General features: G+C 27.6%; 1 protein-coding gene across 1 annotated transcript; it reads right to left on the bottom strand.

Moving 5' to 3' along the window:
• Positions 1 to 2,390: 2,390 nt before the first annotated feature.
• LOC131953779 (uncharacterized) lies at positions 2,391 to 17,480 on the bottom strand. The gene is made up of 7 exons (XM_059317149.1): positions 17,448 to 17,480; positions 16,251 to 16,402; positions 15,917 to 16,028; positions 6,803 to 6,927; positions 5,992 to 6,121; positions 3,090 to 3,245; positions 2,391 to 2,470 (listed from the first exon to the last, which is right to left on the bottom strand). Coding segments are annotated over exons 2-7 (663 nt in total). The 5' UTR covers positions 16,390 to 16,402; positions 17,448 to 17,480; the 3' UTR covers positions 2,391 to 2,469.
• Positions 17,481 to 18,934: the final 1,454 nt, after the last annotated feature.

Raw genomic sequence — 18,934 nt, 5'->3', positions numbered from 1 at the left:
GTAAACACCGTCTATTTGGGAAACTGCCAACTCATGGGCATTATGCACTTTGCGACATCAATAACGATTATACTTTTAGCAAATAAGCGTGTGATGCCTAGATAACATTAAGTACAAATATTTCTAAAACTAGACAAGCTGACTCAAGACCTGTACCATGTCAAAAAAACCGTTCACTTATTTCCAATCCTGGCAGCTTACTTCAGACATGTACCGGTCAAGATACATCACAAATATGCCCAAACCTAACAATTACTTCGCGTGACGGTAGGACAACTGACACCACCATCTTGCCTACGACCACCACTAGTTAACCGTATTATTGGTTCCCCCTCCCCGCTCACACATACACACAGAATAGAACGAATTAACTCAGTACATTTATCACGAAAACCTAGAACAATGTATCTTCTCCTGTACGCAATTACCGGTTCAAGCTATTGCTCATTAGCCAGGCAGACTTTACAGGGTTTGGAATCGAGCATTTCTCTCACCAATGTTCGTAGTAGCTAGACCCTCCAGGCTTTTCATTCCTCCCCCAGTGCATCGCATCACCTGTTTAGTCATGAGGGGCAGTTTGGTCAAGGGCAACCCACGGCCTCGAGCCCATGATCCGAACTTGTGACTTTCGGGCTACCTCTAGGCCAACTACAATCAACAACCAACAACACGATATCATAAACTCTCTATTACTCAACTTATTACTTCTCACAAACATTACCTAATGATGCAATACAATCATCTCGATTCATCAAACCAAAATCATCAACTCGATGCCATAAACTCGATACTATCAGTTCGATACGATTAACTCACTCGACTACTCCAAAACACTCCCAGTGGCTTTTCAGCTCAGCGACTCAATATTCTCAATTCACGATTAAGCAACCCACGATTAGTCTAATTTAAGCAATCTACAACCTCTAAGATACCACCACGCCTTTGCAACTCTCGATGTTTTACACCTCTCTAAGTCAGAAAAACATAGTTTTGCAATTTTGTCCAAATGTCTCTGTGTGTGTGTATGTATGTGTGTAATTGAGTCTGTGAACATGAAAACTTGAGTAAAAGTTATAGCTAGGTTGATAAAATTATTAAAATTTAATATACTATTATTATATCAAATGTGTAGTTCTGTATCAACTTTTCAGCAATTTCCGGTAACCGGAAATGGAATTTATTCTAATTTCAATTTTTCAAATGCCTATAACTTCAGTACTGTTTCAGATAGATAACTGAAATTTCACATGTAAGTAAAGAACTAATTATCTGGCTTCTGACAAATTTTGAGTAATTTTCGTTGACCGAAAAAAGTAATTTATGCTTTTTCAGATTTCTCAAAATAACGCACGTGAATTTATAAAGTACTAATAATATTCCACACTATTATACACATATTGTTTGGCGTTCACTTGTTGAGCAATTGTTTTTTTTTTTACTTTCTCGTATACGAAGTATAGAGGTCGAATTGTTATCGTGGAAAAAACATCGACATCGATATTTTCACAAATCTCGACGTTTCACACTTTCCTGAGTCGAAAAAAACAATTTTGCAATTTTGTCCGTACTGTGTGTGTATGTGTGTCTGTGAACACGATAGTTTAAGTACCGTTACAGCTAGGTTCATACAAATTCATATATAAGCATTATATCACATTTGTATTTTTGTATCAACTTTTATGCGATTTCCGATAACCGGCATTGGATCTTTTTCTACCTTTTCTGGCTCATTCAGTGATTATAAAACATTTACAAGTGTCCTCTCGACCCTGCCCCCGAAAATGTACACCACCGCCACACCCGAATGGTCTCAAGTGCCCCCCCCCCCCTACCATTTGTAATCCTTCCCCAAACCCTGTAAAGTTTCAAGACCTCCCCTCCATCCTTAAAGGAAGAAAATCACTGACGCTGTGGGGTCGGCGTGGTCGAAGCGGTAAAGCTCATGGTTGCTAAACCGAAAAATCTCGAGTTCGAACCCTCGGGAACATGAGGCTCGTTAGCTGGGGACAGCCAAATCAAACAACTGCTGCCTTGTAGTTTGTTCTTGGTTGGACAAAGGCTATGGAAGCAAATCCAAAAAAGAAAAGCAGGCTGAAATCAGACTCAATGGTGCATAAACAGTTCACACGTATTCTTAATTGTGATGGAGGCATGATCGAGTCGGCAAAAGCACATGGTTGATAAATTCAAACCCTCTGGCAGTTAAGGCTCGATCCCTTCCAACACTAAAAATTAAGAACTAAGAAGAAAGAAGAAGAAGACTGACGCTGTAAATTAAATGTCTAAGGCAGACAAAAGTAAAAATATATAAATGTCATAAAACGAATATTTCCACCGGATAATTCTGACACATAAAACAATACTTAAAATAAAAGATCTAAACTGATATTGGTATCTATACTTTTATTGGCAGATACATTGTATATAAGTACCATCGAAATCCGTATTTTATCCTGCCTTTCTCAAATTTCTGGGGAAAAAGTGAAAAACAATACAAAATACCATTAGTTATACTAAGTTGTGTAATAGTAAAACGTAACAAAACCACTAACTTAAAAAAGTATGTAGACCAATTTAGCTACCTTGCTGGATATTGAAAATAAATGTTCTTTTTGTCCCTTTTTATCTCTAATAGTATTCTCTATATCTACAATGATTTTTTGAAAATATATCTTAATTCGTAGTACAATTACGCTATTGGCGATGATTTTAAATGTCAATGACATACCGAAAATAGATATACTGGACACTTCTGTAAAATATAATCGCTAATCTTACACACCGTGGTGTAGATTCCTACACCTGTCTCAGTTTATGACATCATCATCATCATTATCGTATTTTCCCTTTCGTGCCCAAGTTTCTTCCAGGCAGAATTCAGTCAGTGGAACGTCAAGGTGGGTGGACACAGTGATGTTCCGCTGACTTGAACTCGGATTCGAACGCGAGACTTTCGGTTTAGTAGCCTAGCGCTCTGTCTCTAGGCCACGCCGTCCCACATTTTATGACACTACCGAATCGACCTGACTAGCTAGCACAAATCGCACACCTAGGATTCTCCTTTCACCTAAGTAGGTGCCATAACGTACCAATGTTCTGTTGCAAGCTCGTTCCTAATACAATTCTTTTGGTAAAAGTATCCTTCCTCATTCTCAAAGTTAAATGTGCTGTAGAATTCCCCTCCAATTTTACCACAAACAGCTGTCAGTTCCAAATCATAACAGTCCTTCATTTTGTTCAGAATTCTAGTTCACAAAAATAAAAAAGTGTACAATTTATGTTGGATTTGTTATGTTCAGATACATAATGAAGGAAAAATAGAGCAAATACTTATCTTTGTACAGATTTAATGCAATATAGTGGCAAGAAAAATTATCTTAATACAAGAGACGTAACATTTTGATGTCTTAACCCTGTCCCCGGCAACTGGGTGGATCACACCCAAAGACTTTCTTATAGTAAATTATTTTCTTTATTCATTGTGGGGTGGGTAACAATACTGACACAGTTGAGGTATACAGGGCACAGAGGCCATGGGGAACACAAGACATGTTGTTGTCAATGGGAGAGCTGTAATATGATACTAGTGGTTGATGGGATTCTCAAGCAAGAGTTAACCTGTGGGTGGACACATGTAGTGATTTATACTCTTTACTGGAGCTCTGACTTGCAGTTACAGACAGAACTGTAGTTTAGAGTTACAATAGGTTAATGAAATGCAGGGGTAAGATTGCCTGTGGGAGGACATATATAGTGATTTGTACTCTTTTTGGGAGCTCTGGAATGTAGATAGAGACATTCGAGCCTTTTAGAGTAACTTGACATTAACCTCATTTGGAGTACGAATGAGGACAAAAAGGCAAAACAACTTTGTAATGCTGCTTGGAAGTTTATACTGGGCAATTAATTGATCAAACTGGCAGTGGGTGGGTGTTCTACAGGTTGTGACCCTGAGAGTTAGGTTTATAAATAGTCACAAACGTTATTGAGAACACAACAGAAACAAGTCTTGAACGCTTTTGTCTAAACTCAAGTGCTAATGATAAAGGAATATATTTGCCAGTTTTAGTATAGCAGGTGAAAATGACCAACAAGTTTTGAGTCTGAACTATTAGTATCAGAAGTAGAAGATGAAGAATGGCAGCCATCAGTATCAAGCAGCTCTGATGACGAGATCTACCCAATATACTGCATTTCAACTATCAATAATGTGTCAACAGTTGGCACTCATAATAAAATGAAACGGCTGGTGCAAAGTGAAGAAAAAGAAATATTTTCAGGAAAGACAAAGTAACAATACACTAGACCACTGCCTGAAGTGCTAATCCCAGGAAATTTATAAACAGCCTGACCCTAAATATTTCTTCTGTGCATGAATACAAAAAATAATACAACCAATATTTGACTGCATTAGCAGGGATGGAGAGAAAGCAAGCGGAGACACTGACACTCTGCAGAATAACAATATAGTTGTATGTCTATTCAGTTCTGCTTATGGAAGTTTTTGAAGGCAGAATTTTCTATGAAGAAATTCAGAAACCTTCTGGGTCATATTCACTTCACAACAATAACACTAACAGTCCATCAGGCTCATGGTATATTTGCTTCCATTATGGTAGATATTCCATTCAAATTTAGAAAGGTGTTATGTTTCTGGAGAGATCATTACTAATTAGCAAGTGGTTGATTTTAGAGGTGGGAGTAGATTTATCCAATACATACCAAGCAATTCCGATAAGTATGGAATTCAAATGTTTTGGACCTGTGACTCATGTAACACCACTAAAAGGGTGCCCATATTTTGTCAAAGAAAACAAAAGTTCCCTGCCAGCAAAAGGAAATGTCCAGTTATTTTAATTTTATCTAACAACTGTGCTCTCTGGTGTGCAAATTTTAAAAACGTGTTAATGTTCTATTATTTTGTTACTAAAGTTGATTTTTTCAATCCGGTTTAATATTTTTGTTACTCAAATACCTTCAGATTGTTAATGTATAGTTAAACTTTGAAAATGTAACACAATGACTTAACCCACAATGAGTAAAAACAAATTGTTAGAAGCCAGTTTATAAGTTATAAATATTTTTTCCATTCAAAATTGTGTACGGGTGTGTAGCACCCAGTTGCCAGGGACAGTATAAAAAAATTTCAAACCCTCATAAAAAATTTTTTTACGCATATTTTTAAAATTTACAACCTCCAATGTGTTTATCCCAACCACCTTATAGATGGGAATGAGGCCCAGAAAAATTTATAAAACGAGACTCGAGATATGAGCAAAAATATAGCGACTTCGGGTCGATTACACCCAGTCGCCGGGGAAAGGGTTAAAAAGCGGGAGTGATCTCCACTAAAACTTATTTTATTATATTACACTACAGGGAATGGCAACTCGAGATATAGACATGATTTTTTATCCATTTTTAATTACTTAATCGTTTCAAAATAGAATAGCATCTCTCAGGAAAAAAAAGAAATGCGCTTCAAGTGGACGGCAAACAATATATAGGCCTATATAGGATGTTACAGCTGGAAAACATTTCTCCACCGATGAAGTGAAAAAAGGTATGGTTATTCATAATCAATGCATATATATATATATATATATATATATATATATATATATATATATATATATATATATATATATATATATATATATATATATATATATATATATATGCACCTATTATATGCTTCTAAATTACAAAATGTCCAAAGAATATGCAACCGAATACATTTACTCCTATAGAAACTTACTACCTAAAGAAAACTTTAACATTTTCATTAAAATAATGCAGTAACTTTAATTATATTTTATTGCTGTTATTCATAAAGTCTTATTATTACAATCAAAATATTATAATTTGTTTTTTATTTCCCAATAAACTTAAATAAAATTTGCATACATTATTGTTTTCCCAGGAGTTAACAAACAGTTTATCTCAACCAAAATATCAATAGGATTACGGTAGAAGTGTTCAATTTTTTACCTGCACATTTCTGCATTGTCATTTGCTTCATCAGTTGTGTAGGTGTTATAACAAACATTAACCGCATTTTCAACCTTCTTCTTCTTGTTCTCATCAATGAGGCACTGTGAAGCTGTCAGAGCTTCAACAGCTGTTCATATAAAACATGGGTTTAAGATTTTAGATTTTAAAAATCTATTGATAAAATATCAGGCAATAAGGATGAAATGTAGTACAGACCATTAAAAAGTCATTTTTGTTACAAGCTTTACAAGCTTTTATTTAATTCACAACGCTTGTCTAATTGTTCGCTTGTTTGTTTGTGTATTGGTAGCAAATCTTGTAACTCAATTTTTTTCCCAAATTTAAGGCGGCGATTTCGTTCAAACTTTCCAGAAACAACCCAACCTAATGGAAATAAATGTCTATTTTTTTTAAAAATTATTAGTTAATAAAAATTACTGTTTTGAATCTAATAAGAAATAACGATGTTGAATCACTCGATCATTAATATATTCAATAAAAGAAAAAGAGCTAACGAGTTTGACGTTATCATCCGAATAGTCTGGTGAGCTTTGATCCATACCGAATGTTAAAAATTGTAGAGCCGGTCGATCTAGTAAAGGGGCAGATAATAACGTTTTTAAACGTTTGACACGTAGGGGAGATAACGCTATTATGTTTATTTCACGGAAAGCTGCTTTTAAGAGGGTTTTCAAAAGGTATTCTAAATGAGTACGTATCACAGAGTTGGGTCAATTTGAACAGTGCCACCATGATCTTATTCTACTAGTTAACAAAAAAACGCTGCATTGATAATGAATAACCATACCTTTTTTCACTTCATCGGTGCACAAATAGTGTCCAGCTGTAACATCCTTCTCATAGAAATCTACAATCATGGTATTGTCACAGTCTTTGTGTATTGCCAAGCAATTGGTATATGTATTAAATTCACTTTGGTCATGTGGAATAGTTTGAAAAGTTAGTATAAATAGACCTATATATATATATATATATATATATATATATATATATATATATATATATATATATATATATATATATATATATATATATATATATATATATATATATATATATATATATATATATATATATATATATATATATATATATATATATATATATATATATATATATATATAAACATTTCCGTTAAGGTTTGCGTTAACGTTAACGTTAACGTTAACGTTTACGTTTACGTTTACGTTGACGTTGACGTCGACGTCGACGTGTACGTGTACGTGTACGTGTACGTGTACGTGTACGTGTACGTGTACGTGTACGTGTACGTGTACGTGTACGTTTACGTGTACGTTTATGTTTACGTTTACGTTTACGTTTACGTTTACGTTTACGTTTACGTTTACGTTTACGTTTACGTTTACGTTTACGTTTACGTTTACGTTTACGTTTACGTTTACGTTTACGTTTACGTTTACGTTTACGTTTACGTTTACGTTTACGTTTACGTTTACGTTTACGTTTACGTTTACGTTTACGTTTACGTTTATGTTTACGTTTACGTTTACGTTTACGTTTACGTTTATGTTTATGTTTATGTTTATGTTTACGTTTACGTTTACGTTTACGTTTACGTTTATGTTTATGTTTATGTTTATGTTTTTGTTTTTGTTTTTGTTTATGTTTATGTTCATGTTCATGTTTATGTTTATGTTTATGTTTATGTTTATGTTTATGTTTATGTTTATGTTTATGTTTATGTTTATGTTTATGTTTATGTTTATGTTTATGTTTATGTTTATGTTTATGTTTATGTTTATGTTTATGTTTATGTTAATGTTTATGTTTATGTTTATGTTTATGTTTATGTTTATGTTTATGTTTATGTTTATGTTTATGTTTATGTTTATGATTATGTTTATGTTTATGTTTATGTTTATGTTTATGTTTATGTTTATGTTTAGGTTTACGTTTACGTTTACGTTTACGTTGACGTTGACGTTGACGTTGACGTTGACGTTGACGTCGACGAGTACGTGTACGTGTACGTGTACGTGTACGTGTACGTGTACGTGTACGTGTACGTGTACGTGTACGTGTACGTGTACGTGTACGTGTACGTGTACGTGTACGTGTACGTGTACGTGTACGTGTACGTGTACGTGTACGTTTACGTTTACGTGTACGTGTACGTGTACGTGTACGTGTACGTGTACGTGTACGTGTACGTTTACGTTTACGTTTACGTTTACGTTTACGTTTACGTTTACGTTTACGTTTACGTTTACGTTTACGTTTACGTTTACGTTTACGTTTACGTTTACGTTTACGTTTACGTTTACGTTTACGTTTACGTTTACGTTTACGTTTACGTTTTTGTTTTTGTTTTTGTTTATGTTTATGTTTATGTTTATGTTTATGTTTATGTTTATGTTTATGTTTATGTTTATGTTTATGTTTATGTTTATGTTTATGTTTTTGTTTATGTTTATGTTTATGTTTTTGTTTTTGTTTATGTTTATGATTATGTTTACGTTTACGTTTACGTTTACGTTTACGTTTACGTTTACGTTTACGTTTACGTTTACGTTTACGTTTACGTTTACGTTTACGTTTATGTTTATGTTTATGTTTATGTTTATGTTTATGTTTATGTTTATGCTTATGCTTATGTTTATGTTTATGTTTATGTTTATGTTTATGTTTATGTTTATGTTTATGTTTATGTTTATGTTTATGTTTATGTTTATGTTTATGTTTATGTTTATGTTTATGTTTATGTTTATGTTTATGTTTATGTTTATGTTTATGTTTATGTTTATGTTTATGTTTATGTTTATGTTTATGTTTATGTTTATGTTTATGTTTATGTTTATGTTTATGTTTATGTTTATGTTTATGTTTATGTTTATGTTTATGTTTATGTTTATGTTTATGTTTATGTTTATGTTTATGTTTATGTTTATGTTTATGTTTATGTTTATGTTTATGTTTATGTTTATGTTTATGTTTATGTTTATGTTTATGTTTATGTTTATGTTTATGTTTATGTTTATGTTTATGTTTATGTTTATGTTTATGTTTATGTTTATGTTTATGTTTATGTTTATGTTTATGTTTATGTTTATGTTTATGTTTATGTTTATGTTTATGTTTATGTTTATGTTTATGTTTATGTTTATGTTTATGTTTATGTTTATGTTTATGTTTATGTTTATGTTTATGTTTATGTTTATGTTTATGTTTATGTTTATGTTTATGTTTATGTTTATGTTTATGTTTATGTTTATGTTTATGTTTATGTTTATGTTTATGTTTATGTTTATGTTTATGTTTATGTTTATGTTTATGTTTATGTTTATGTTTATGTTTATGTTTATGTTTATGTTTATGTTTATGTTTATGTTTATGTTTATGTTTATGTTTATGTTTATGTTTATGTTTATGTTTATGTTTATGTTTATGTTTATGTTTATGTTTATGTTTATGTTTATGTTTATGTTTATGTTTATGTTTATGTTTATGTTTATGTTTATGTTTATGTTTATGTTTATGTTTATGTTTATGTTTATGTTTATGTTTATGTTTATGTTTATGTTTATGTTTATGTTTATGTTTATGTTTATGTTTATGTTTATGTTTATGTTTATGTTTATGTTTATGTTTATGTTTATGTTTATGTTTATGTTTATGTTTATGTTTATGTTTATGTTTATGTTTATGTTTATGTTTATGTTTATGTTTATGTTTATGTTTATGTTTATGTTTATGTTTATGTTTATGTTTATGTTTATGTTTATGTTTATGTTTATGTTTATGTTTATGTTTATGTTTATGTTTATGTTTATGTTTATGTTTATGTTTATGTTTATGTTTATGTTTATGTTTATGTTTATGTTTATGTTTATGTTTATGTTTATGTTTATGTTTATGTTTATGTTTATGTTTATGTTTATGTTTATGTTTATGTTTATGTTTATGTTTATGTTTATGTTTATGTTTATGTTTATGTTTATGTTTATGTTTATGTTTATGTTTATGTTTATGTTTATGTTTATGTTTATGTTTATGTTTATGTTTATGTTTATGTTTATGTTTATGTTTATGTTTATGTTTATGTTTATGTTTATGTTTATGTTTATGTTTATGTTTATGTTTATGTTTATGTTTATGTTTATGTTTATGTTTATGTTTATGTTTATGTTTATGTTTATGTTTATGTTTATGTTTATGTTTATGTTTATGTTTATGTTTATGTTTATGTTTATGTTTATGTTTATGTTTATGTTTATGTTTATGTTTATGTTTATGTTTATGTTTATGTTTATGTTTATGTTTATGTTTATGTTTATGTTTATGTTTATGTTTATGTTTATGTTTATGTTTATGTTTATGTTTATGTTTATGTTTATGTTTATGTTTATGTTTATGTTTATGTTTATGTTTATGTTTATGTTTATGTTTATGTTTATGTTTATGTTTATGTTTATGTTTATGTTTATGTTTATGTTTATGTTTATGTTTATGTTTATGTTTATGTTTATGTTTATGTTTATGTTTATGTTTATGTTTATGTTTATGTTTATGTTTATGTTTATGTTTATGTTTATGTTTATGTTTATGTTTATGTTTATGTTTATGTTTATGTTTATGTTTATGTTTATGTTTATGTTTATGTTTATGTTTATGTTTATGTTTATGTTTATGTTTATGTTTATGTTTATGTTTATGTTTATGTTTATGTTTATGTTTATGTTTATGTTTATGTTTATGTTTATGTTTATGTTTATGTTTATGTTTATGTTTATGTTTATGTTTATGTTTATGTTTATGTTTATGTTTATGTTTATGTTTATGTTTATGTTTATGTTTATGTTTATGTTTATGTTTATGTTTATGTTTATGTTTATGTTTATGTTTATGTTTATGTTTATGTTTATGTTTATGTTTATGTTTATGTTTATGTTTATGTTTATGTTTATGTTTATGTTTATGTTTATGTTTATGTTTATGTTTATGTTTATGTTTATGTTTATGTTTATGTTTATGTTTATGTTTATGTTTATGTTTATGTTTATGTTTATGTTTATGTTTATGTTTATGTTTATGTTTATGTTTATGTTTATGTTTATGTTTATGTTTATGTTTATGTTTATGTTTATGTTTATGTTTATGTTTATGTTTATGTTTATGTTTATGTTTATGTTTATGTTTATGTTTATGTTTATGTTTATGTTTATGTTTATGTTTATGTTTATGTTTATGTTTATGTTTATGTTTATGTTTATGTTTATGTTTATGTTTATGTTTATGTTTATGTTTATGTTTATGTTTATGTTTATGTTTATGTTTATGTTTATGTTTATGTTTATGTTTATGTTTATGTTTATGTTTATGTTTATGTTTATGTTTATGTTTATGTTTATGTTTATGTTTATGTTTATGTTTATGTTTATGTTTATGTTTATGTTTATGTTTATGTTTATGTTTATGTTTATGTTTATGTTTATGTTTATGTTTATGTTTATGTTTATGTTTATGTTTATGTTTATGTTTATGTTTATGTTTATGTTTATGTTTATGTTTATGTTTATGTTTATGTTTATGTTTATGTTTATGTTTATGTTTATGTTTATGTTTATGTTTATGTTTATGTTTATGTTTATGTTTATGTTTATGTTTATGTTTATGTTTATGTTTATGTTTATGTTTATGTTTATGTTTATGTTTATGTTTATGTTTATGTTTATGTTTATGTTTATGTTTATGTTTATGTTTATGTTTATGTTTATGTTTATGTTTATGTTTATGTTTATGTTTATGTTTATGTTTATGTTTATGTTTATGTTTATGTTTATGTTTATGTTTATGTTTATGTTTATGTTTATGTTTATGTTTATGTTTATGTTTATGTTTATGTTTATGTTTATGTTTATGTTTATGTTTATGTTTATGTTTATGTTTATGTTTATGTTTATGTTTATGTTTATGTTTATGTTTATGTTTATGTTTATGTTTATGTTTATGTTTATGTTTATGTTTATGTTTATGTTTATGTTTATGTTTATGTTTATGTTTATGTTTATGTTTATGTTTATGTTTATGTTTATGTTTATGTTTATGTTTATGTTTATGTTTATGTTTATGTTTATGTTTATGTTTATGTTTATGTTTATGTTTATGTTTATGTTTATGTTTATGTTTATGTTTATGTTTATGTTTATGTTTATGTTTATGTTTATGTTTATGTTTATGTTTATGTTTATGTTTATGTTTATGTTTATGTTTATGTTTATGTTTATGTTTATGTTTATGTTTATGTTTATGTTTATGTTTATGTTTATGTTTATGTTTATGTTTATGTTTATGTTTATGTTTATGTTTATGTTTATGTTTATGTTTATGTTTATGTTTATGTTTATGTTTATGTTTATGTTTATGTTTATGTTTATGTTTATGTTTATGTTTATGTTTATGTTTATGTTTATGTTTATGTTTATGTTTATGTTTATGTTTATGTTTATGTTTATGTTTATGTTTATGTTTATGTTTATGTTTATGTTTATGTTTATGTTTATGTTTATGTTTATGTTTATGTTTATGTTTATGTTTATGTTTATGTTTATGTTTATGTTTATGTTTATGTTTATGTTTATGTTTATGTTTATGTTTATGTTTATGTTTATGTTTATGTTTATGTTTATGTTTATGTTTATGTTTATGTTTATGTTTATGTTTATGTTTATGTTTATGTTTATGTTTATGTTTATGTTTATGTTTATGTTTATGTTTATGTTTATGTTTATGTTTATGTTTATGTTTATGTTTATGTTTATGTTTATGTTTATGTTTATGTTTATGTTTATGTTTATGTTTATGTTTATGTTTATGTTTATGTTTATGTTTATGTTTATGTTTATGTTTATGTTTATGTTTATGTTTATGTTTATGTTTATGTTTATGTTTATGTTTATGTTTATGTTTATGTTTATGTTTATGTTTATGTTTATGTTTATGTTTATGTTTATGTTTATGTTTATGTTTATGTTTATGTTTATGTTTATGTTTATGTTTATGTTTATGTTTATGTTTATGTTTATGTTTATGTTTATGTTTATGTTTATGTTTATGTTTATGTTTATGTTTATGTTTATGTTTATGTTTATGTTTATGTTTATGTTTATGTTTATGTTTATGTTTATGTTTATGTTTATGTTTATGTTTATGTTTATGTTTATGTTTATGTTTATGTTTATGTTTATGTTTATGTTTATGTTTATGTTTATGTTTATGTTTATGTTTATGTTTATGTTTATGTTTATGTTTATGTTTATGTTTATGTTTATGTTTATGTTTATGTTTATGTTTATGTTATGTTTATGTTTATGTTTATGTTTATGTTTATGTTTATGTTTATGTTTATGTTTATGTTTATGTTTATGTTTATGTTTATGTTTATGTTTATGTTTATGTTTATGTTTATGTTTATGTTTATGTTTATGTTTATGTTTATGTTTATGTTTATGTTTATGTTTATGTTTATGTTTATGTTTATGTTTATGTTTATGTTTATGTTTATGTTTATGTTTATGTTTATGTTTATGTTTATGTTTATGTTTATGTTTATGTTTATGTTTATGTTTATGTTTATGTTTATGTTTATGTTTATGTTTATGTTTATGTTTATGTTTATGTTTATGTTTATGTTTATGTTTATGTTTATGTTTATGTTTATGTTTATGTTTATGTTTATGTTTATGTTTATGTTTATGTTTATGTTTATGTTTATGTTTATGTTTATGTTTATGTTTATGTTTATGTTTATGTTTATGTTTATGTTTATGTTTATGTTTATGTTTATGTTTATGTTTATGTTTATGTTTATGTTTATGTTTATGTTTATGTTTATGTTTATGTTTATGTTTATGTTTATGTTTATGTTTATGTTTATGTTTATGTTTATGTTTATGTTTATGTTTATGTTTATGTTTATGTTTATGTTTATGTTTATGTTTATGTTTATGTTTATGTTTATGTTTATGTTTATGTTTATGTTTATGTTTATGTTTATGTTTATGTTTATGTTTATGTTTATGTTTATGTTTATGTTTATGTTTATGTTTATGTTTATGTTTATGTTTATGTTTATGTTTATGTTTATGTTTATGTTTATGTTTATGTTTATGTTTATGTTTATGTTTATGTTTATGTTTATGTTTATGTTTATGTTTATGTTTATGTTTATGTTTATGTTTATGTTTATGTTTATGTTTATGTTTATGTTTATGTTTATGTTTATGTTTATGTTTATGTTTATGTTTATGTTTATGTTTATGTTTATGTTTATGTTTATGTTATGTTTATGTTTATGTTTATGTTTATGTTTATGTTTATGTTTATGTTTATGTTTATGTTTATGTTTATGTTTATGTTTATGTTTATGTTTATGTTTATGTTTATGTTTATGTTTATGTTTATGTTTATGTTTATGTTTATGTTTATGTTTATGTTTATGTTTATGTTTATGTTTATGTTTATGTTTATGTTTATGTTTATGTTTATGTTTATGTTTATGTTTATGTTTATGTTTATGTTTATGTTTATGTTTATGTTTATGTTTATGTTTATGTTTATGTTTATGTTTATGTTTATGTTTATGTTTATGTTTATGTTTATGTTTATGTTTATGTTTATGTTTATGTTTATGTTTATGTTTATGTTTATGTTTATGTTTATGTTTATGTTTATGTTTATGTTTATGTTTATGTTTATGTTTATGTTTATGTTTATGTTTATGTTTATGTTTATGTTTATGTTTATGTTTATGTTTATGTTTATGTTTATGTTTATGTTTATGTTTATGTTTATGTTTATGTTTATGTTTATGTTTATGTTTATGTTTATGTTTATGTTTATGTTTATGTTTATGTTTATGTTTATGTTTATGTTTATGTTTATGTTTATGTTTATGTTTATGTTTATGTTTATGTTTATGTTTATGTTTATGTTTATGTTTATGTTTATGTTTATGTTTATGTTTATGTTTATGTTTATGTTTATGTTTATGTTTATGTTTATGTTTATGTTTATGTTTATGTTTATGTTTATGTTTATGTTTATGTTTATGTTTATGTTTATGTTTATGTTTATGTTTATGTTTATGTTTATGTTTATGTTTATGTTTATGTTTATGTTTATGTTTATGTTTATGTTTATGTTTATGTTTATGTTTATGTTTATGTTTATGTTTATGTTTATGTTTATGTTTATGTTTATGTTTATGTTTATGTTTATGTTTATGTTTATGTTTATGTTTATGTTTATGTTTATGTTTATGTTTATGTTTATGTTTATGTTTATGTTTATGTTTATGTTTATGTTTATGTTTATGTTTATGTTTATGTTTATGTTTATGTTTATGTTTATGTTTATGTTTATGTTTATGTTTATGTTTATGTTTATGTTTATGTTTATGTTTATGTTTATGTTTATGTTTATGTTTATGTTTATGTTTATGTTTATGTTTATGTTTATGTTTATGTTTATGTTTATGTTTATGTTTATGTTTATGTTTATGTTTATGTTTATGTTTATGTTTATGTTTATGTTTATGTTTATGTTTATGTTTATGTTTATGTTTATGTTTATGTTTATGTTTATGTTTATGTTTATGTTTATGTTTATGTTTATGTTTATGTTTATGTTTATGTTTATGTTTATGTTTATGTTTATGTTTATGTTTATGTTTATGTTTATGTTTATGTTTATGTTTATGTTTATGTTTATGTTTATGTTTATGTTTATGTTTATGTTTATGTTTATGTTTACAATAGTTTTTAAGAGTAACTCTAGATTGACAACATCCTGACAAATTAGCCTATAAACATTTCATGAATTGAGAATACATTCGTTAACTTATTCTTTTTAAATTTAACCGATGTAAGAAATTGCAACTCACTAACAAAAGGCTGTGAGTGTTGTATTGTCCATGCTGTTGTAAAATTTATATAGTAAGCTGCGTATTTCATCCTCCAAGCATTCAGTAAGTAGATTACATTTTTTCCAGCTTACTAAAATAATAAAATGTGTAACCATTTGCGTGTTGTGATACGAGATACACATCCAAAAGTGTTTTCATTTGTTATAATAATGCTCATCAATTGATTTAGACACAATTTAAATGAAAATGTAATTTCCAATCATAATACAATTTTTATATGTACAATAAACTTATTTAAATTTCTATAAACCTTTTTAAAATTTTTGAAACGTTAAATTATCTTTATCTAGACCTTTATGTTTTTCCTCCTCCAATTTACAGCCATAAGCGAAAAATCGTCCCTCCAACTCTTCCCAGATTAACCTGCTGTAGAAGTCCCCTCCAGCTCTACCACACAAAGCAGTCAACTTTGTTTCATAACAGCTCTGCATAAGTGATCCAAGCCTATTTGTAGATATGAAATGGAGACACGGTAATTTTCTCAGTAAAAGCACTCTCCTTACAAATGATATCAGGACTAATGGCCCGAATATATTGATCTCACGATAAATTATCCCAAGACAAAAATTTAAATGATCTAATGTCAAATGATACTACGACAAATAATCTCAGGACAAATGATCTCATTTGAAAATATCTCAAGGAAAACGATCTCTTAACAAATAATGTCATTACAAATTATCTCAGCACAGATGATTGCGGGAGAAATGATCATATGAAAAATGAACTCAGGACAAATTATCTCAGAATAAATAATCTCAGGACAAATTATCTCAGAATAAATCGTCTAAAGACAAATTATTAGGAAAAATGATCTAACATACATACATATTTCAGAAACACTAAATTAGAAGCTAAATTTATAAAATAACTCATTAAAAAGGATCCCAAATTAAAAAAAAAATAATATCTCATAACAGATGATCCGTTTACAAATTTTCATGAAAAACGATCTTAGGACGAATGATCTCCGGACAAATCATCCCAGGACAAATGATGACAGGCAAATGATCTCACGGACCAATGATCGCATTATAAATTATCCTTTTTACTAATAATCTCTTGAAAAACAATCTCAGGACAAATGATCTCATTACAAATTAATTATCTCACGGCAAATAATTTTAGTTTAAATGGTATCAGGTCTTTTGATCTAAAGACAATTGATCCAAAAAATATATATCTTAAATATTAAATAATTTTAAATTTCTGTAAAAAAATATAATATGAATATGATATGAAAGATATTTTAAGATTTTTTTCGTATAGAATAAACTGAATCTACTTAACGGATTATTTTATAACCTATTAAAACATTGTTTTGAATTGTATATATATTGTTTTCTGATGTTATCCACAAAGTATAATTCCTATCTGTATATGTGTTTTTCTTGTCGATACAACGTCTAACGCATACGTCATTAGGTTAAACATTTAAACAGTTAGTCACATAATGTTTCATCTAAACTATAATATTAAGTTTTATTACTGGCACACGTCCTCAATTTGATTGTAAGGATATTTGTAGGTAATCCATGAACAAAAGTCTATCGCATTTTCAACTTCTTCCTTCTTCTTCGTATCAGTAAGGCATCGTGAAGCAGTCAAATCGTTAACAGCTGTTCACATTAAAAGGTATTTAAACATTAGTAAAAAAGACAAATTGTTTAAACAAAAAAAAAGTTTAGAAAACTAAGATAAATTATAGTATAAATATTTAAACATGTCAAAAAACTGCTTATTAAGGATATAATGTGAACAGAAAGTAAGTATATGAAAGAGGGGTGTGTGGGATATGTAGCGGGGTTTATTTAGTTTTAGCTTGTTCTTGTCCTGGAGTGGTGGTATGTGGTGTAATATGGTTGTATGTGGTGTTATGTGGTATTGTTTGATGTTAGATGGTGTCTTATGATACGATGTGATGCTGTGTGGTGTCATTAGGTTTCATGTGGTGTGGTGTGAAGAGGTGTGATGTTATTTGATGTTATGTGATGTGGGATGATGTTATGTTATGTGATGTTATGTTATTGGATGCGGTGTGTTATGATCTTGTGTGATGTTGTATGAAGTGGTGTCATGTAGTGTGATGTGGTGTGATGTGATGTAATGTGGTCTGAAGTAATGTGATCTGGCGTGTTGTGATGTAGAGTGGTGTAGTGTGATGTGGTGTTGTGTGATGTGATGTGGTGTGTTGTGGTTTGTTGTAATGTGGTGTGATGTTGTTTGATGTCGTGTTATGTGATATAGTGTGGTGTTGTGTGATGTAGTGTGTTGTGATGTGGTGTGATGTAGAGTTGTGTTATGTGGTATCGTGTGATTAATGTGGTGTGATGTGGTGAGATGTGGTGAGATGTGGTGTGATGTGGAGTGATGTGGTGTGATGTGGTGTGATGTGGTGTGATGTGGTGTTATGTGGTGTGATGTAGTGTGATGTGGTGTGGTGTGGTGGAATGATGTGTTGTGATGTGTTGTGATGTGGCGAGATGTGGTTTGATGTGATGTGATGTGGTGTGATGTGGTGTGATGTGGTGTGATGTAGTGTGATGTAGTGTGATGTGGTTTGATGTGGTGTGATGTGGTATGATGTGGTGTGATGTGGTGTGGTGTGGTGGAGTGATGTGGTGTGATGTGGTGTGATGTGATGTGATGTGGTGTGATGTGGTGTGATGTGGTGTGATGTTGTGTGGTGTGGTGGAGTGATGTGGTGTGATGTGGTGTGATGTGATGTGGTGTGATGTGGTGTGATGTGGTGTGATGTGGTGTGATGTGGTGTGATGTATTGTGATGTGGTGTGGTGTGATGTGGTGTGATGTGGTGTGATGTGGTGCGATGTGGTGTGATGTGATGTGATGTGGTGTGGTGTGATGTGGTGTGATGTGGTGTGATGTGGTGTGATGTGGTGTGATGTGGTGTGATGTGGTGTGATGTGGTGTGGTGTGATGTGGTGTGATGTGGTGCGATGTGGTGTGATGTGAT

The sequence above is a fragment of the Physella acuta genome, unplaced genomic scaffold (assembly GCF_028476545.2).
Source record: "Physella acuta isolate Inbredline_101_S28 unplaced genomic scaffold, ASM2847654v3 ptg000952l, whole genome shotgun sequence".
In the NCBI taxonomy this organism is placed as follows: Eukaryota; Metazoa; Mollusca; class Gastropoda; family Physidae; genus Physella; species Physella acuta.
Note: the sequence above shows the minus strand (reverse complement) of the source record. Positions and strands in the feature narration are given on the sequence as shown.

Coding starts and splice junctions, on each gene's coding strand:
- LOC131953779 (XM_059317149.1), bottom strand. CDS start 16,389: ATGCAGAGCTGTTATGAAACAAAGTTGACTGCTTTGTGTGGTAGAGCT. Junction 6,928..15,916: donor ACACTCACAGCCTTTTGTTA/GTGAGTTGCAAT, acceptor ACATGACCAAAG/TGAATTTAATACATATACCA. Junction 3,246..5,991: donor GACAATGCAGAAATGTGCAG/GTAAAAAATTGA, acceptor TTTGTGAACTAG/AATTCTGAACAAAATGAAGG.